Source organism: Sceloporus undulatus, chromosome 6 (assembly GCF_019175285.1).
Source record: "Sceloporus undulatus isolate JIND9_A2432 ecotype Alabama chromosome 6, SceUnd_v1.1, whole genome shotgun sequence".
In the NCBI taxonomy this organism is placed as follows: domain Eukaryota; kingdom Metazoa; phylum Chordata; class Lepidosauria; order Squamata; family Phrynosomatidae; genus Sceloporus; species Sceloporus undulatus.
The window spans coordinates 115,395,416-115,415,449 of record NC_056527.1 but is presented as its reverse complement, the minus strand read 5'-3'; the positions used below and the strand labels follow the sequence as shown (position 1 = coordinate 115,415,449).

General features: G+C 43.4%; 1 protein-coding gene across 2 annotated transcripts in view; it reads left to right on the top strand.

The window, feature by feature from the left end:
* Positions 1 to 20,034, top strand: part of IPO4 (importin 4) — a 39,341-nt gene that overhangs the window by 7,073 nt on the left and 12,234 nt on the right. For both annotated transcript variants that reach the window (XM_042474405.1, XM_042474404.1), the window contains exons 2-22: positions 372 to 458; positions 1,608 to 1,687; positions 2,460 to 2,501; positions 3,531 to 3,660; positions 4,615 to 4,794; positions 5,548 to 5,613; positions 8,049 to 8,150; positions 8,260 to 8,343; positions 9,012 to 9,173; positions 9,828 to 9,881; positions 9,971 to 10,080; positions 11,027 to 11,135; positions 12,784 to 12,913; positions 14,280 to 14,393; positions 14,733 to 14,846; positions 15,419 to 15,542; positions 15,654 to 15,765; positions 17,014 to 17,132; positions 17,347 to 17,424; positions 18,104 to 18,161; positions 19,482 to 19,587. In XM_042474405.1, the coding sequence (XP_042330339.1) occupies positions 372 to 458; positions 1,608 to 1,687; positions 2,460 to 2,501; positions 3,531 to 3,660; positions 4,615 to 4,794; positions 5,548 to 5,613; positions 8,049 to 8,150; positions 8,260 to 8,343; positions 9,012 to 9,173; positions 9,828 to 9,881; positions 9,971 to 10,080; positions 11,027 to 11,135; positions 12,784 to 12,913; positions 14,280 to 14,393; positions 14,733 to 14,846; positions 15,419 to 15,542; positions 15,654 to 15,765; positions 17,014 to 17,132; positions 17,347 to 17,424; positions 18,104 to 18,161; positions 19,482 to 19,587 (2,161 nt within the window). The remainder of the gene's footprint in view (positions 1 to 371; positions 459 to 1,607; positions 1,688 to 2,459; positions 2,502 to 3,530; positions 3,661 to 4,614; positions 4,795 to 5,547; positions 5,614 to 8,048; positions 8,151 to 8,259; positions 8,344 to 9,011; positions 9,174 to 9,827; positions 9,882 to 9,970; positions 10,081 to 11,026; positions 11,136 to 12,783; positions 12,914 to 14,279; positions 14,394 to 14,732; positions 14,847 to 15,418; positions 15,543 to 15,653; positions 15,766 to 17,013; positions 17,133 to 17,346; positions 17,425 to 18,103; positions 18,162 to 19,481; positions 19,588 to 20,034) is intronic.

Here is a 20,034-nt window from a genome sequence, read left to right as displayed (position 1 = left end):
GTCCCAGAATTCCATAGCATTGAGCCATGGTAGTTAAAGTGTCATCAAACTATACTGTTTCTGCAGTGCAGATGCAGCCTAAACCTCTTGGAGACTCAGCCATGAAAACCCACCAGGTGACTTTGAGCAAGTTGCACCCATAGCTTTAGAGGAAGGCTGTGGCAAGCCTCCTCTGAATGCAGGTATATCCTGCCAAGAAAACACTTAGGATAGAGTCACTGTGACTTAGATTTGACTTGGAAGGCACATAACAACAACAGACAACCATTCAAGAAACACATTTACTCTTTCCCATCACCTGCCTGTACTTGCTGAAGTTTGTATAGATTAGACTGCCACTCCTCTCATTTTTGTTTCTCTCTCTCCCCTAGGCTACAGCTCAGCTGAAAGAGGCCCTAAAGCAACCTCAAGCTCTGTCCCATCTCAGCCATGTGATGTCAAATTGTCAAGACCCAAGGGTAAGCCACAGTAGAACTTAGTCCTAGGCAGAGAGATCTGTAGAATCAGTATGTAGAGAGATCTTGTAGCCCCTTTGAGACTAACTAAAGAAAAAAGTTGGCAGTGCGAGCTTTTGTAGACTTAAGTCTACGAAAGCTCGTGCTGCCAACTTCTTTCTTTAGTTAGTCTCAAAGGGTCTACAAGATCTCTCTAAATACTGATTCTGTAGACTAACACGTCTATATCTTTGAATTAGTCCTAGGTAGTCCTCAACCTACTGGAGCCCTGGGGAACACATGGAAGTTTTGGAAAGGTGTTGTGGGTGCCAGTCACAAAATGTCCATTGAATGTTTATAGCATGTCCTCTCAGACAATGCTGGAAGTCAAAGAAGGAATTCATAACCTCCCCCTGTAACTTCCCTGTGTCCCTGTATACAACTCAGACCATAGTGTAAGTTTTGTACCATTTTGTTGTGGCTCTATCCTAAGGGATCCTGGAATTTGTGTTTAGTAAAGTATTCAGTAGGTACCATATTTCTCTGTGGAGAAGAGGTTTGAAGATTAACACCCAGAGTGTCATGGGATTTGCAATTCAGGGAGTGGACTAGAGCTCTCTAGCAGAGAATAGTAAATCCCTTATCAAACTACAAACCCCAGGATTCTTTATGATGAGGGTATGAGAGTGAAAGTGGTATGAAACTGATGTAATACTGTCACCTCAGGAGTTTATTTCCAGAAACTGAAAGAAGCTTACAGTTTTTGTCTCAGACCATCTTTATCTGAGAAGTATGATTTGGAGTCTGTGTTTTTGCTTTTGCCAATGACTGGGCCTCTGGGACTGTTGCTAGTCTCCTGCAAATCACACAGAGATACACCCTCTGCCCACATCTGTCCATAGCTCTTCAAAGTAGGGCAATGCTCAACATGCACAACCTCTCATTTTTCTAAAACAGCTGTCTATTGAATATTTTAAAAATCTTGTTTGCATACCCAGGAATATTTTTTCCAGTGCCACTTTTGTGGCTTTCTCCCACAACTGGTCCAACCTCCATTTTGTCTTCCTGTTAGATTAGGTCCACCATTCCTGCTTACCAGAAACCTTGGTGCTTCACCTGGTCTCTTACCCACCTCTCCTGTTTGCCTCTCATCCTTTTCTGCTCCTTCCTTAGATCCGGCAACTTGCTGCTGTCCTGGTGAGGAGGCGTCTAACCAAACACTGGAAGAAGCTCAGTGGAACTGAGCAGGACAGGTAAGTGCTGAAAAATGTGGCGGATACTAGGGAATTAAACATATTTTTTACCATTCTTGGGGGTGGAGGTAATGTAGGTCAGTAGTAGAGTTTTGTATAGCAGGTGTAATTCTCAACATTTCCAAGGTTGTTTTTTTAAATAAACCTAGATCAAAATAAATGGGGAAAACTCTCTGCTAGAGACCCCAGAATAGGGTCTACCTTTTCTGCTGCTACCCATGTTTACTGGTTCAGCCAAGAAGCTAATCTCAGCTGTGCAGGGAAAAGGAACAAGGGCACTTTCCTGGGGGAATGCATTCTTGTTTCTCTTCCCCTTGAAGCGGAAACCAAATTCTGCATCATCATTCAAATTATCTCCCCCTTTCCCTCCACCACTGAGTGTTTAGCAACTCAATTCCCCATCCCCTGCTACCCCAGCCTTGAGATTGGTTTTGGATGGGGCTGAAGAGGCTGTTTTCTTGTATCTTGTCCAAAGGAAACATACACATTGGTAACCCAGAATTATGTATCTTTCTAGATTTAGAGTAAGGCAGTGATAGGGAATCTGTGTCCTTCTCAGTCTTGTAAAACCCCAGCCCCATCATTCTCTCCACCATTGCAGCTGGATAAGGGTGCTGGGAGTTATAGTCCACAAACAGCTAAAAGGTCACAGGTTCCACACCTTTTATGTATAGAGGATAAAGGTTGGGAGAGGTTGACCATGATACCTTCCTGTATCATAGTGTGTTTGCCACCCATCTTGTTCTGAACATTATAATCTTGTCACTCGCAGGCTCAAGTCACATGTGCTGACCACTTTGCAGAAGGAATCAGAGTAAGTGTCTGCTACAGATCGTACATGCCAAAAATCTAGTCTGGTACAAGCAAGCCTTTTGTGTACATGTGAGAAATTTTGCCCGGATGACATAAGCTTATATTGTGTGAAAGGAGAGAATGGTACAAAGCCACTTACAGGAGCGAAAAGTTTCTGGGATACTGGCCATGGCCTTGCTGGCTGTGGTTTCTGAGAGTTGTAGTCCTAAATCTGACTTTTCCGAGCTCTGCCCCTTGATTGCTGGGAGTTTTTTGCTTTTGCTGGAATTGTTTGATTCTGGAAATTGTAGTCCAGAAAAGTAACGTTTCCAAGCTCTGTTTGTTGATCACTGTCAAAGAAATTCTGCGCATCCAGTCTGCACTGCCATTGATGCCACTGGCTAGAGCAGAGGCATACAGTGAACTCTATGAATGTCAGAATAGCAGAACAATCTGCATTGTATTCCCCGTGAAATTTTCCATCTGACACAGTAAAGTACAGGCTACTACAGATTTGATGCTGAAGCTAAGAAGTTTAAAATAAATTTGGTTCTTTCCTCTGTACAGGACTGATTTTTGGGAACTTGAATTTTTTTTCCTCTTGACCTTGACAGAAATGGGATGTTCATAGGATTGTGAAGGGGTATCTGTCTTGGGTCTGTAGAGTCTGCATGTTGAAATAATTGAAGGTTGGACTTGGAGACCAGGGTTCAAATCCCCACTTATCCATGGAAACGCACTGGGTGAGGTTAGGCAAGTCTGTCTCAGCTTCAGGAGAAGCCCAGGGCAAACCTACTCTGAACAAATCTTGCCAAGAAAATCCTGTGATAGAGTTGTGAGTTGGGAGCAGCTTGAAGGCACAAAATACCAACAGTTCTGTGTCTTAACACACAGATGCCTTTTTCTCTGTTGGAGGTGGCATGATTGTTGTTTCTGGAGGGCAGTGAAGGTCCATGTTGGAGAACCTGACTGGGGAGGCTGTGGTGGTATGTGGAACAAGGGTTCAGGCTGCCTTCTCTCCAATATCACTGCCTTCAATCCTCTCTTCCAGCCATAAAGTCTCCTTAGGATTGGCCCAGCTGGCTGCTGTCATTCTGAAGAATGAAACACTGGAGAAATGGCCACAGATGCTTCAGGTCATCCAACATGGAGCCCGTTCCCGAGACCCCGTCCAGTGCCAGGTAACGTTGAGGTTCATTGTATTCTGCAAGCACACAGAACAGAATGGTCAAAATAAAACCCCTACCTAATGTTGCAAAGTTTTCAAGATACCAGTAAAGGATGGTTGAAATTCATATCGGTAGGGTTGACAGCCAGGAAGTAGCCATTAACAGGTTTGCATTCTGCCTAAATACCAAATGACATGAGTTTGGTTAACTTAGCTTTTGTTATTATTGTTGTCAACTGCTCTCAAGTCAGTCCCTAGTCATGGTGGCCCATTGGATGAGACATCTCCAAGCTTCCCTTTTCTCCACTGCTCTGCTTAAGTCTTGTAGATTCATGCCCATTACCTCCCTAATTGAGTCTAGCCATCTGGTGTGTGGTCTTCCCCTATTTCTACTGCCCTCCACCTTTCCTTGTATATTTTTTCAAGTGAGTAATGCCTTCTCATAATGTGGCCAAAGTACGACAGCCTTAGTTTCATCATCTTGGCTTCTGTTTGAGGATCCATTTGTTTGTCTTTTTGGCCATCCACAGTATCCTCAGCACATCTCAAATGAATTGATTTTTTTCAGTTTTGTAAAATTAACATATTGTCCACACTCATAAATTACACGATGCTTGCATATCTGTATTAATGAAGGGCCCACACTCCAAAATACAAAATGTTTAGGCATCTTTTTCAGTCTATACAAAAGGAGAAGCTTTCCAATTCTTAGATTTGGGACATTTGCCAGTCTTATAAGTGATAGTCTTTCAGGACCACAAATAAGGGGCATCCTTTCTAACAAAGGTTATGTGCCAGTCTATTAAGGGACAAGCTTTCCAGACCTCAGGCAAGGGGCATCCCTTATAAAGGATACCACAAAATACCCCCTACCACAAAATTAATATTTCCCGAACTTCTTGGCTTTCCTTTATTTTTTTTAAAAATAAAACCCCCAAAGCCCTCATGGACTTCCTTCTGGTGACAGGTGGGATTGCTCCTCCTGCATTCTGCCCTGGAACTGGACCCCGAGGTCTTTGCTCCCCACTACAAGGACCTACTGCGCCTCTTCCACCAGACCCTTAACATCCGGGGACAGCCAGCAGCTCTCTACTACTCCCTGCGGAGCCTCAGCACCATGGCGGCCGGATTGGGCTCGGATGAAATGGTGGGTTTTAATTCTAACGCTTCTCTTTCAGGGCCTTCCCTGTGGCTGGATTTCCTTTTTTACTAGTATGTTTTTCTTTAAAATAAAATCAGAATCATATTTTCGATCCTGGAGTCGACAAAGCACACAGCAGAGACAGATAGTTCAGAAGGACTTGTGAGGAAGTTTGCAGTACCTCCAAGCTTGAAAGAGTTGGGGGTTTTTTTGGGGGGGGGGGGTTCCTACTCCCAGCATCCTCTGTCCAGCAACTTCATTAGGAGTTGGAGTTCTGGGAGCTGTAGTCACAGTCCCCAAACCTCCAACTTCTTCAAGATCCGCAGTGCATCTTCTTGTGTCTCTAGAGAAGTGCATGCCTTGATTAGATTTTGGGTCATTGGGGGCAGGTTTTATGTGCTTATTCCGAGAAAAAGTCTGTTCCAGGTTGGAACAGATTCTACAACTCCTTAAGGCTTTGACCCATCTTAGTGGGTTAGCTCTACAAGTATTTTGCTAATGGCTTAAGGGACAAAATCTGTGTACAGGTATGCCTCGGTTAACAAAGTGAATGTGTTCCTGAGCACTGATTGTATAACAGAAAATTTGGTACCAGGGGCAGAAAAAACAGTGGCTTTCTCACTTTCAGCCTGATCTACCTCACAGGGTTGTTGTAAGGATACAGCTGGGAGGATGGGAGCCACATAAACTGCTTTGAGATCATTGGAGGAAAACCAGTAAACAGAACAAACAAGCTCTTGTCTCCTTTGTACCTCCCAGAGTCTGATGTCTTCAATGGTGCCTAAGCTGATATCAGCTATCCGAGAACTGATCTCCGTGGATGAGGTGGGATCTCCTTTGTGTGTTCATTGTCCAGTGTGTTTAAACAAACATCCATTTGGTGTTTTTTTTCTGTGTGTGTTGGAATCAGATGGCACTTGGGAGAAATGTACACATGCCCTATGTTGCTAGCAAAGGGACGTGACCCTCTTATTTCCCCTGATTCTGTGCCCTTTTCTGTACTGTCTTGTATCTGTGTCATCACATGTAGTTGAAATGCTGGTGAGGGGAAGCCAGGTACATGGATGGAGATGGTCTTCTGTTCCTAAATGTGTGAGATGCTTGGGGAATATTGGGAAATGGAAATAAAAGGCAGAGCCCAGGGAGTGGTGTAGCCAAACAAAACAGAGGCAGTGTCCATCGAGGAAGAAGCTTGGGGCATGCTGGGAATGGGACAGACATGGATAAGGCCCAGATGAAGTAGCACTGAGTCAAATGGGCCCAGGGAATGCTGGGATGGAATGAAACAGGCAGTGTCCAATGAAGAAGAAACACTCACAGATCTCTTCATAGGGCGCTTTGACCATGCCATAGGGCTATTTACGCAATTCTTTTGCCCTGTCTCTTCATTTACTTCAGGGGTGGGCAATGTGTGCCCTTCCCTGGTTGAGCCTGATGGCACCTGACACCAAAATTGCTCTCCTGGCAGCAAAATGAGCACCTTTTCTCATGTAAACAAGGCATATGGGGAAAGTGTAATTTTTTACATGATCAAAAAGTGCTGATCTTACCGCCATGTTGTTGTTGAGGTTTTCTAGAATGTGCAAGTGTGGTCCTCTGGCCTCAGAAATTGCCAACCCATTTTGCACCAAAAGTGGTTATTTCCATTCTTTTGAAATACTGTACTGCCTGACAGTAATTACACATGAAAGGACTTCATGTCTTCCAACTCTTTGAATGCTTTCACGTTCTGCCATTATAGCACTGTGATTCTACTTTAACTGCCCTGACTACATCCTATGGAGTCCTGGAATTTTTAGTTTGCTGAGGCACTAGAGTTCTTGCCTCTCCCTAAACTGCAAATCTTGGGATTCCATAAAACAGAGCCATGGCAGTTAAAGTGAAATCACAGTGCCCTTTTCCTTTACACCATAAATGTTTAGATAGAATTCATTCAAACCAATTACAACTGTAAACGTGAATGGTGAAAAAAATAAAATAAATTCTGCATATTCTCAATTCTCTGTTGTTCTCTCACTCTCTCTGATGTTTGAAAGCACAGTTCAGATTAATTCTCCCTGCTTTTAACTAAAAGCCAAGTGTATTCAGGCAAGAGAAATTCCATAATCCTACTTCTGTTCCACTTTTGAATTAATTGGCCCTAACAAGGCCATATCCCTGTATCTCTGACAATACTATACTTGCACTCTTTCCCTATAACAAGATGTGCTTCCTTTTCTCTCTCTCTCTCTCTCTCTCTCTCTCTCTTTTAATCTGGCTAACAAAATTTCTCTTATCTTATCTGGGCCAAGAGAAGAGGTCAGGCTGACCTTACTTCTCAAAAACATTCTTTTCCAGTGAGCTATCCTCCCATTTTGCTGTCTGCCAAATCAAATATTCTTCCACAAAAGCAGGAGCAGTTGAATCAAGCCAATGGAGAAACAACACAAAAGATGCTAACAGGCAGAGTTGTGACAACATTGGCTCTATATGCACCTCATACTAAGTCATGATTTGTATTAACTACAGTTCACTGCTTAAGCCACAGGATACAGAATAGACAACCACGAAATTATCTCCTCCATTTTTGGTTTCTTTTACTCCTGTCCCTTTTGTCAATTCCCGTTTCATTCTAGGGAGCTAAGGATTAAGCAGTGGTTCCTGGTTTAAATGTCATGACAATCCACTGTTTATAAGCCCACAATAAACTATGGGTTCAGGAAAACTGGCTAGTTAACAGAGATGTGTTGATGTTTCACATCAAGCCAGATTTCAGCATCCCATAGAGCTGTTGTGTGTGAAGTGCTGTGCATGCGTTTGTATCTTAAAACTGTGTTTTAAATATATTTTAAGTGTTTTTAGCTGTCTTTGATTATGTTTTTAATAACAGTGATATTTAATTTCTTTTTAACTTTCGTAAATTAATGTTTTATTTGGACCAAATTTAAATTATTGTGATTACTGCCTTGAATCCCATTTTTTGAGCAAGACAGGATATAAATTCAATAAACAAGCAAACCCATGCAGTGGCTTGTGATGTGCAAATGTAGTAATTGACTCTGCTAGTTCATCTCTCACAGTTTGTCTTTGTTTTGCATATAGTTGTGGTTTGTGATTATGGCTGTATGTTGAACTGCTTGTTAAGTGACTTTGTTCATGTTTGACAAAGGGTCAGTTTATCACATAATGTTAATGTGATCTTTTTCATGTCCATTCAGTACTTGATGTATAATTACCATGATGTTGCCACTATCTCTTACTTTCTTCTCTCCTACCACCAGATCCAAGCAAGTGAAGCAATGGAGGTTTTTGATGAGCTCATGGAGACCGAAGTATCCATCATTGCACATCATGTCTCAGAGATCGTTGGCTTCTGCTTGGAGGTAAATACGATGTTACTCCTCTTTCCAATGCCCCACTCTGTCCTGATTTCTGGTGCCCCTCGGGTTGGAGGAAGAACTAAATTTGGGTTCTCACTTCTGCATTTGGTAGATAGCCTCCAATCTAGCATTGAGCGACAGTCTCCGAGTAAAGGCATTGTCCTGCATCAGCTTCCTCGTCAAATTAAGGAGTAAGGTAAGACAGAAGAAAGCTTTCTTCCATTGCTGTGGGCCACACCTTATACACAGGTGTGCATGTATGCTAAATATATTTTTATTATTTTAATAATATTTCAGCGGTGACAAACCACATCATTCCTACCACAGATCCCTAAAATTAATGATACAGGTCGAGTCTCCCTTATCCTGAATTCTGAAATCAAAATATGCCAAAATCCAAAATTGTCCACATGGCTGGCTAAGACCTTTGCTTTCTGATGGTTCAATGTGTACAAATTTGTTCCATGCATACAATTATTTAAAATATTGTGTATAAAATTAACTCCAGGCTATGTGTATACAAAACATAAATGAATTAGACTTGGGTCCCATCTCCAAGGTATCTCCTTATGTTTATGCAAATATTCCAAAATCTGAAAAACTGAAACTGAAAACACTTCTGGTACCGTGCATTTCAGATAAGGGAGACTTAATTTTGCAAATATAAAGACTGTATCTATTACAGTTACATAGGCACTTTACCAAATGCCCTGTAATAATCAAAATAAAAATTACAAATATCTGTTATTGGTTGTTCTATTTCTGTAATATGTTATCTGCTACACTAAAAATCCTGCTGGATGTCCATTGCCAACACTCAGTTTTTCAAAGTGTATTAAATCTCTCTGTTCTTCTTGCCTCCAGGCTATCCTGAAGAACAAACTCCTCTCGCCCATCCTGACCACCCTGTTCCCCATCATGAGTGCAGAGCCACCTCCAGGCCAGATGGATGCAGAGGATGAGCAGACAGAGGAGGACATAGAGGAGAGGGCCGAAGTCCAGACCCCCAAGCACTATGCAGCCCAGGTCCTTTGTGGGTCACGCTATGTGTCTCGCCATTTTCAGCATGGCTTCTCAGGGGCCCCTTGTCTTCTCCTTGAATACTATTCCTTTCCTAGTCAGCTCTGTTACAATGGTGAGGTGCCTCATTCAGGCCCTGACCCATTCCCAGCATGTCCTCTGTATTGTTTTAGTCATTCCCAGTATTCCTAGTCCCTAATATGGCCCAGTCCTGCTTCATGCGTGCCTTGCCCCCTTTTTTCTCATCCCCAGCATGCTCCAAGGTTGTCCCTCATTGGCCACTGTGTCTTTCATTCAGTCCCTAAATTCCCTTCATCCCCTTTTGGCTAAGTGCTGCTTTCTCCGCCCTTGACCCTATCCTTCTCATTCCCCGCATGCTCCAAGCATCCTCCTCATTAGGATGGCCTCTATTCTGTTTTATTCAGTCCCATCACTTCCTGGCTCCCCTGTAGCTCAGTCCTGTTTTGTCTGGGCCCTGCCGCTTTCTCTGCCAATCCCAGCATGCCCCAAGCCTGCGTCTCCCTCATTGGGCACTGCCTCTGCTTTTTTCCTTCCCAGCATTCCCTCTGAGAAGTTGCATGTTCCTCTCAGCATGTCTTTCTTCCTTGCTTTCTCCCAGCAGGCCTTTCTGATGATATGCCTTTCTGTCTCTTCTGTCAGGTGGTAGATATGTTAGCGCTGCACCTTCCCCCTGAGAAGCTCTTCCCCCACCTGGTAAGTGTGGAAAATATTGAATAGCAAGTGAAAAGAATACCTAGAAAAGAATACCTAGGTTTTAAAACACATCTCTCATTCCCTGGCAGACACCATTGATGGAACCAGCACTTCTGAGCCCCAATCCATACCATCGCAAAGCGGGACTCATGTGTTTAGCAGTTTTGGCGGAAGGCTGCGGGGATCACATCAGGAAGAAGTATGTACCAAACTTGTCAAATTTGGAGAAGGTTACTTTTTGGTATGGCACCCTCCAGAATCCCCTGATCAACATGGGAAATTCTGGAACTTGCAGTCCAGAAAGGTTACTTTTACAAACACTGCAACAAGCCTGCTTATATGAGGACACTGCTATCCCACTGCAGAAATAAAGCAGTTTGACACCACTTTTAACTACACTGGCTCTATCTACAGAATCCTGGGATTTGTAGTTTTGTGAGATGTTTGGCTTTCCTTATCAGAGAGCTCTGATGTACCAACAAACTACAAATCCCAGAATTGCATAACATTGAGCCATGGAAGTTAAATTGGTGTCAAACTGCTTCATTTCTGAAGTGTGGCAGCAGCCTTGGAAATTTCTGTCAACTTCCTGTAGACTTGTTCCTTTCCTCCTCTTTATCTTTTGCTAAGTTCCCCTTGCAAAATGTACAATTGATTACTTAATTGATTTGCTTATCCTGTCGTTGCTCTGAAGAAGCAGGTGCAACACACGCACACCCTCTCTTTTATCTTCACAACAACCTTGTGAAGTAGGCTGGGACAATGAGTGTGCCAGGCTTCAACAAGGGGTTGTATTGGTGATTTTCCAAAACTAAGGAATGCATCAGCACTTTCCAGAAAAGTCACACTTGATCTAAATCTAGACAGATTCCTTGTAGATCAAGCAGTGTTACCTCAGCATAAATTACTTGCAGAACTTGACAATGGTATGTGGGGAAGGGACTACAACTTCCAGAATCCCTAGCTGAGAATTCTGTCCTCTACCACCATTCCTGTCCCAGGCTTTCTGTGCCTGGAGTGTTACAGGTTCCCCATGTTGTATCTATTGCACTTAACCTGAGCACCTTATGGAGACTTACACTGATACTGAAATCAATCACTTTTAAGCATGTTTAATGCACAGACTGGCCATCCTCTTATTGCAGGCACCTCCAGCCCATGCTGCAGGTAGTATGCCGGGCGCTATTAGATGAAAGCCAAGTGGTCCGTAATGCAGCCCTCTTCGCTTTGGGACAGTTCTCAGAGAACCTGCAGGTGAGCCAAGTGGCAGAGTGGGAGTAGGTGCCCAGGGTAGCACAAGGGTGGGCAGATTGCAGCGTGTGGATCATGTATGGTAACTGAACCCCACTTTTGTGTCCCATAAAATGTTCTGCCCGTCTTCTGTGGCCTTTCTAATATTATTCGGCTGAAACTCAGAGCATTCTTCATTATTGGTTATACTGACTAGGACTGCTGGGAGCCCCTCTGGAGAGGCCATACAGTTCCTATCTCAGTCTTCTGTGAGACATGGGTTCAAATCCCCTCTCAGCCATGGAAATCTGCTAGGTGACCTTGGGCAAGTTTCACAGTCTCATCCTCAGAGGCTGACACCCTTCTGAAGACATCTTGCCAAGAAACCCCCCATGGTAGGGTACCTTAATCTCACCATAGGTCACAAATGACTTGAAAGCACACAAAAACAAACAACAACAATTTAGTCAACGCTAGCTATTGGATTTGACATAGGTGATTCCATTCCTATGAGGAAAACATCGCTCAGAAGATGAGAAGAAATGTCCAATTGTTGTCTTGTGCTCTGCTTTGCTGCATTGGCGTAAAAACAGAGAAGGATGAGTAAATAGCTCTCAGTTATCAACATTTAATAGAATAAACATTTAGTTTTTATTTCTGTTTGTTTTGTATTTGTATACTAGAAACTGTAGTGCATGCACTGGTAACCTCACGACTCGATTTCTGCAATGCACTCTACATAGGGCTACCCTTGTACCTAGTTCGGAAACTACAGTTAGTACAAAACATGGCAGCCAGGTTGATCACTGGTAAAACTAGAAGTGATCATATTACACCTATTCTGAAATCTCTTCACTGGCTGCCTATTGGTTTCCAGGCGCAGTACAAGGGGTTGGTGATTACCTTTAAAGCCCTACATGGCTTGGGTCCAACCTATATAAGGAATTGCCTACTTCGTACATTCTGCCCTGCACCCTCAGGTCCTCTGGGAGGAATTTATTGTAACCTATAAAAACCAGACTAATGGCAAGCTCCCAGAGGATGTTCTCCGCTGCCGCTCCCAGACTATGGAACGCCTTGCCGGAGGAGATCCATCAGATAACCAGCCTAGACAGCTTCAAAAAAGGTGTCAAGACGGATCTCTTCCGGCAGGTCTTCCCGGAATAGTTCAATCTAATTTCTCTACTCTCCCTACTTTATGTAACCACTTCCCCTACTAGAAAATTGCTGTCATTTGAAAAGGTTTAATTTTTAAACTGTATTGTATTTAATCCTGTTTCAAAGGGGTGGGGGTCCAATTTATTTATTGAAAGTATGTATTATTCCAACATTGTAGTCATGTAAGCCGCCTTGATTGCTGCAGCAGAAAGGCGGGGTATAAGAATAAAGTTTATTGTTTGTTTGTTTACCTCACTGAGTGTTCATGTTGGTGGTGTCTTTTTCGTCCAGCATCCACATCCTCTGAATCATGCACCAAAAAAACAACAACTATGTGTGCTATGTGTGCTTTGTTTTTAAAACAGCTGCTCCCCTACTCGAATATAAGCTTTTCCGGGTGGATACGTTTTGCCAAAAAGTGTACAGTTATATCTCATTTTAAATTACATGAATATATTTCTAAAATGCAACAAAATGAACATAAAATATCTTTTTCTTTCCTCCCACTCCGTAGCCTGACATTGCCAATTACTCAGATGACATTATGCCTCTGATTTTGCGCTACCTGGAAGGCGTGCAGGTGGCCCATACAAGCCACATGGCCAAAGCCTACTATGCCCTGGAAAACTTTGTGGAAAATCTAGGTAAGAATTCCTGGCCACTTGGACCTCACCTTTCCTCCATTCTCTCTGTCCCTCTTTCTCTCCCTTCTTCATCCCCACATTAACCATTTCCAACGCTTGGTAAAGTCATTGTCTTGGCTATACTTCTGAAGCTGCCCAGCCAAGGAGTTGTTTTGTCCCTTAGAATTGTAATCTAGAAAAATAATAATGACCTGAACATGACTAGGAATTAGTGCCACTTCCAACTGTGGATGTAATTCTTCATTCATTTTCTTCTTGAAGGAAGCCATGAGTCATATTAATAATTTCCTTTTTCCTGAAAGAAGGTCTTCAAAACTATGAACATTTGAAGATTGTAGGTTGAGTCTCCCTTAATTGGAATTCTGAAATCTAAAATACTCCAAAATACAACACACACACACATATATCTCATGGGTGGCTGAACTAATGGCACTGTTGTTTTCTGATGGAACACAAACTTTGTTTCATGCACAACATTATTCAGAGTATAACGGTATGTATAAAATTACCTTCAGGCTATGTGTATAAGGTGTATTTGAAACATAAATTAATTTTCTGGTCTGACTTGAGTCCCATCTCTAAAATACCTCATTAATGATATGTAAATATTTCCAAATGCTTCTAGTCCCAAACATTTCGGATAAGGGAGGCACAATTTGTATTTAGGGTTAAGAAGTTGTGCTGCAGAAAATTCACAATTGATTTGTATGTGTGTGCGCAAGCGTGCATGCGCACACCCAACACAGCAATTTTTTTGGCTCAGGAATATTACTTTCTATTCAAAAAACACTATTTTTTGAGCAAAACAACCATGTGCAAATTTTGTTCAGAATAAGTCTTAACTACAACATTTTTGGCACAGGAAACAGCTTTTTTTAACACAGAACATGCTGTTTCGTTTACAAAACGCAAAACAACCACGTGCAAATTAAGTCCTGAACTGCCAAAATTCTTATCCAGATTTCTTGACGCTCAGGGAAACTTGTTTTTAAATCATTTTTCAAATATCCTCAAATATTCAGACAGGGCACACTGCCCCCCAAAGCCTGCCCTGAACAATTTCTGCTCTGTTTATCAGAGTAGTTCCCAACCTCATAAATCCTCAGATGCTGTTGGACTACAAATCCCAGAATTCTTGACCATCAGTGATACTGTCTTGGACCTCTGAGAGGTGAAGTCCAGCAGTATCTGGGGCCACAAACTTGGGAGCCACTAACTGCAGTCATGGTACCTGGAAGAATCAAGCGGGTTCAAAGGTGGTGTGGGCTCCAGTTGCCTTTCTGTTGTGTGCAGACAAGTTCAGTGTGTTCTTAGGAGGTCCTGTTCTCTCTGATACCCCCATTTCCCTCTTTCCTCTCATTTGCAGGAGACAAAATTGCACCTTACCTGCCATCCCTGATGGAACGGATGCTCACCACCTTAAATCTTCCTGGCAGCCCCCGGACCAAGGAGCTGTCCGTCAGCGCCATTGGAGCCATTGGTAAGAGATGCCTCAGTAAATGACCTGTTGGCTTTGGCTTCCCAAGGCTCTCTTTAATGCAACAGAAAAGGTTGGGCAATGGGGCAGGGTGGGGGCAGGGGCTAATCCCCACTCCAGGCCCATCTGCATTCTGAAATAGCTCTGTTTCTGGCCTTAGGTTGGTTGAAATGATGATTGGAAGTGACACTTTTGCCATTTTGACCAGTAGACAGCTTTTCCCATTTCCCTCCCCCCGCTCCCCATGGATTTGGTTAAGGCATGTCAGGACCTGGAACTGAGAACTTCTTAGGTCTCTTACCTCTGCAAATGTGACCTTATCCCTATCTCTCTGGTTTCTAGCCCAGGCTGCCCAGGATTCCATCATGCCATATTTCCAAATGATCGTAGAACACCTGATGGGTTACTTGCTCACCACCCAAGAAGACCTCAGACCTGTCCAGATTCAGTCAGTAGGTAAGCAAGTTTTTAAAAAGATACAGATATAGATATCACTTGAGAAATGAATTTGGAAGCTTGTTTGAGGCAGTAATCGCTCACTTTTGGTTATGTGTCTGTGGAAAATATGTTCATGGAATCCTAGAGTTGGAAGGGACCTCAATGTCTGTTCAGTCCATCCCTGTTCTACCATTCAGGAATACACTATCCAAGCACTCCCAACAGATGGTCATCCAGTCTCTGTTTAAAACCTCCAAAGCAGGAGACTCTGTCACACTCCAAGGACGCATATTCTACTGTTGAAAAGCTCTTACTGGCAAGAAGTTCTTCCTAATGTTCAGGTGGAATCTCTTCCTGCAATTTGAATCCATTGCTCCATCTCAAAAACAAGTTTGCTCCATTCTCAATATGACATCTCTTCAAATATTTAAACATGGCTATCATGTCACCTCTTAACTTTCTCTTTTCCAAGCCAAACATACCCATCTCCACTAATCTGGAGGAGTTGCATTACAAATTGAACTCCCCTCCCCTCCTCTAGCACTCTCTGCCTGCTTCTCATCTTTCCCCCATGCTTTCTTCCTCCCCAGAGACTCTTTCCGTTCTCGCCACTGTCATGAACAAGGAAGTCTTCCTCCCCTTGGCAGAGCAGTGCTGCCAGCTTGGACTGGACCTCTGCGACAGAGTGGATGATCCAGATTTACGGAGATGCACGTAAGTCATCTGAGCCAATCCTGGATGAAGGGCCAACTTTTGACTTACCCACTTCAAAATGCAGGCTGGTGAGTTATAATGATATCTATGAGGAATGTTTTTTTGCACCAGGTACAGTCTCTTTGGCTCACTTGCTACTGTGTTAGAAGACGCCATTGCCCCGTACCTGCCGCGCATCACCACACTCATGCTGTATTCCCTGAAATCTACAGAGGGCCTTGAGGTGAGAGCCACATGGATAATTTTCCAGACTCATCAGTGGTTGGATCTGTGCTTATACAGCAACTGAACAGAATTATCTCCTGTTGTTCAGAGGCTTATGGAGTTGTGATCTGAAAACTTTTCTTCTGACAGCTAGAGAGAAGTGGGATTTTTTTATAACATGGTTGCTATCCAGTTGTTCAGTTATGATGCCCTGTGTTAGACTTAGGACATTGCCACTGCTTCATAGGTTGCATCTCAACTGCGGAAATAGCAATTATAGTGCTACTACAAATCCCTGAATTCCATAGCATTGGTCCATGGCAGTTAAAGCAATGCCAGACTGCATTATTTCAGTAGTACAGATTCAACCATAATCTTCATTCGTGATTGTGTCACCATTGCCACAAATGATCCTGAAACCCACTTTAAAAGCCAGTCAGCTGTCCAGAGTGATGAAGGTCTCTGCTGCTGCTGAGCATAGTGTTGCAAGATGACATGACCAGTGCCCTCCTGCAAGCAAGCGATACTGTGAGAAACAGAAGCAGGAATCACTGCAGGGACTAGTCACAATTCTTCATCGCAGCCTCACTCACTGACAAAAGGGAGTCAGTCCCATCATCCTGCAATGCTTTGCTTGGCAGCAGCACAGACCTCTGTCACTCAGAATGGCCGACTGCTTTTTTTAAATGGTTTTCAGAGGTCCGATTGTGAGTTAAAGCAACGCTGTTGACATTCTAGCTATGTGTTTGATGTAGCCTATATTGTTAATCAATCAGTCAATCAAATAATTTTATTGTTGTGTGCCTACAAGTCATTTCTTATGTATGTTAACCTTATCATGGGATTTGCTTGGCGAGATTGGTTCAGAGGGAGTTTGCCCTTGTCCTCCTCTAACTCTGAGGCCGAGAGAGTGTGAAAGTGCTGGAATTGCAGGACTAGCACCAAAGTGCTTGGTCAGTACTGTCAAAAACTGAATAATTTTCCACCAATGCAGTTGCCTTATTTCTACACTGCCAAAATAAAACAGTTTGGTACTCATTTCACTGCCATGGCTCCAGAATCCTGGGGTTTGTAGTTTTATGAGACACCATCCCTCTTTGGCAGAGAAGGCTAAAAATTTGGTAAATTTACACATCCCAGGACTCCTTAAGATGGAGTTACAGTACTTAAAGGGGTGTCAGGCTGCATTATTTCTACAGTGTAAATGCACCCCAGTTTCCCTATCACCTTCTCTCATCTCTTTCTATGCATTGCTTGCTTTGCCCAGCCTTCACTTGGCACAGGGAATTCTTTCCTTCTATTTGATGACGAGGAAGAGGAGGCCGAGGTGGAGGGAGACGAGAGCCTGACTGATGATGAAGAGGAGGATGACTCTGAACTCACAGGGTAAGGACCCCCAGTTGTAAAGGGAGGGTTCGTTGGGGAAATTGGTCTGCAGTATACCTTTGAATACCAGTTGTTGGGGAACACAACCAAGTGAACTTTTTCTGGCTGGCCTCATGGGAACGGAATGCTGGACATGGTAGATTGATTCAGGGCTTGGGTCCATTCCAGTGTGTGAGGAGAGTGTATAGTCTGTCTCTTCCCTCTTTCTTCCCAGGCTGAGTGTGGGGAATGTTTACATGGACGAGAAGGAGGACGCCTGTGTGGCTCTGGGAGAGATTGCCACTGCTGCCAGGTATCTGTGTGTCTTTTTAATTATCACAGAGTCGTAGAATTAGAAGAGACCACAAAGGACATCCAATCCAACCCCCTGCCATGCAGGAATACACAATCACGTTCTTCTTTGTGGGATACCTAGGAGACTAATAATGTGGAAAGAATTCAAAACTAACAGTATGTGCAGGTGAAATGAAATAACCAAATCAGATAAACCTTACTGAAGTGAACAAAAACATTCTGAAAGCTTCTTCCAAACACATCCAGGGATATCCCCACCCCTCTTTGTTTTCTGGTACTGCAACAAACAACAGTTCCCAGAATTCCATAGCATTGAGTCATGGCAATTAAAGTGGTGTCAAACTGGATTGTTTCTGTAGTGTGGATGCAGCCATAGACAATTCCTTTCTTAAGAAAGGTATAATATGTCCAGTATACCAAAAATATCAATTTAAGATGGTAACATTTGGGGCCATTGCTTTATTTTAAGGCTATGAAACAGTAATTTAGGTTTTCATGCACTTTATATCTCCTTTGCCTCATGTGATGAGGAAAGATGGGAACAAAGGGTGTCAATATAAAATGGGGGGCTGAGGGGAAGAGACCCCACCAGGCAGAAAGAGGCATGTGTAACTTAGGAGTGGAGATATAAGGCCATAACTCCCCTGATATCTCTGTCCTTTTTTTTTCCTGACCAGCATGGCCTTCTTGCCCTACATGGAGAACTGCTTTCAGGAAATCAGCAAGTTGTTGGAGGTAATGGGAGCTTAAAAACAACTCCCCTGGACCCAGATGTAAGAATCAGTGTGTAAAAGACCACTAGTAGGGAGAGACAACTGTGAGCAGAGCGGGGCAGGTCTCTGGAGTAGGGGAAAGGAAGGCCACTGTATTTGGAAAAAATATGACAGTACTTTTTATTGTCTGGAAGGCATGGATGTTAATCTGTTGCAGGCATAACAGGGGAGAGGCAAAGAAGGTGTCTGTCTTGAGACTTAGACGCTAGGATCATAGAGTAGAAAGAAACCCTAAGGGATATCCAATCTAACCCCTTGCTGTGCAAAGCCCTCCAGACAGGTGGCCATCCTGCCTCTGTTTAAAAACCTCCAAAGAAGGAGAATCTACTCTCTGAGGTAGTGTATTCCACTGTTGAACAGCTCTTACCATCAGGAAGTTCTTCCTTATGTTTAGGTGGAATCTTTTCCTGTCGTTTGCATCCATTGGTCCATGTCCTAATCTCCGAAGAAAAATAAAACAAGCTTGCTCTGTCCTCAGTATGACATCCTTCAAATATTTGGACATGGCTATCATGTCACCCCTTAACTTTCACTTCCCGATGCTAAACATGCCCAGTTCCATTAAATCAGGAGGAGTTGCAGTAGAAATTGAGGATAAGATAGGGGGAAAATAAACACCCTCCCAAGTTGAATCAGTACCAGAAGCAGACATTGGGAGTGATATGGGGAGCAAAATATTGCACTTGGGGGTTCAAGTTTAGGGAAGTGAATAAACCAAGGATGGGGAAGCCAGTGAGGCCCAATCCAACCACCTGGGGTCCAGGATACCAAAACCCTCTATGGATACCAAAATCTATGGATGCTGAAGTCTCATTAGACACAGTAGCATAGCAAAACAGAATCCCTTATATAAAATAGCAAAATCAAAGTGCTTTATGGATTTTTATTTATTTATTTGGTGAATATTTTCAAACCATGATTGGTTGAATCTGTAGCTACAGAGGGCTGACTCCATTTTAAAAATGTTTTTATGACCCTTAGTTTTGCAGGCCTGTGTTATCAGCTTAGTCCAGTGGTTCCCAAGCTCTGGTCCTCCAGATGATTTGGACTTCTGCTCCCTTGATTCCTGATTGCTGGCCATGTTGTCTGGGACTTGCTGGGAGCTGAAGGCTGAAACAAATGGAGGACCAAAGGCTGGGAACCACTGGTCAGTTGTGAGGAATGTTGGGAGATGCATTTGGAAGCCATCTGGGGAAGCACACAATGACCATCCCTGCTTTAAAGTGAGGGTTATGTTTGTGTCACAGGGAAACCAGTCCCTCACTTCCTGCTTCTGTTCCAGTGCCCCCACATCCGGGTACGGAAATCTGCATTCGAGGCCCTGGGCCAGTTCTGCATCTCCTTTCATCAGCTCTGTGAGCGGGATCCCTCCGAGCCCCATGCTGCAGGTATGTGGACACAAGGGTAGTGTGAGATGAGATAAGCCACAGCCCCTTTGCCCCTGACGGTGCTGCCTTAATGTGTTTGTACTGTAACTCCTAGTTTTTCCCAGTTGGCTGGGAGTTGTAGTCAAATGTAACTGGAAAACACCAAGCATAAGAAGGCTACGTGAAAAAGGACAATGGCCACTTTTCTCACCACAACAGAAGAACAGTGTGGAAGTCCATAGTTCAAATTGTGGAACTCCCACCCATAAGATGGGCCAACAGCTGCTAACTTAGAGGACTTGAAAGAGGATTGGGCAAATTTGAGGAGATTAATGTTACAAATAGATACTAGTTGTGATAGCTGCATATTACCTCCAGGACTTGTGGCAGTCTGTCTGCATGCCAGTTGCTGTGGAACATGAGCAGGAGGATGGTGTTCTCAGCTTCCCAGAGGCATCTGATCAGAGC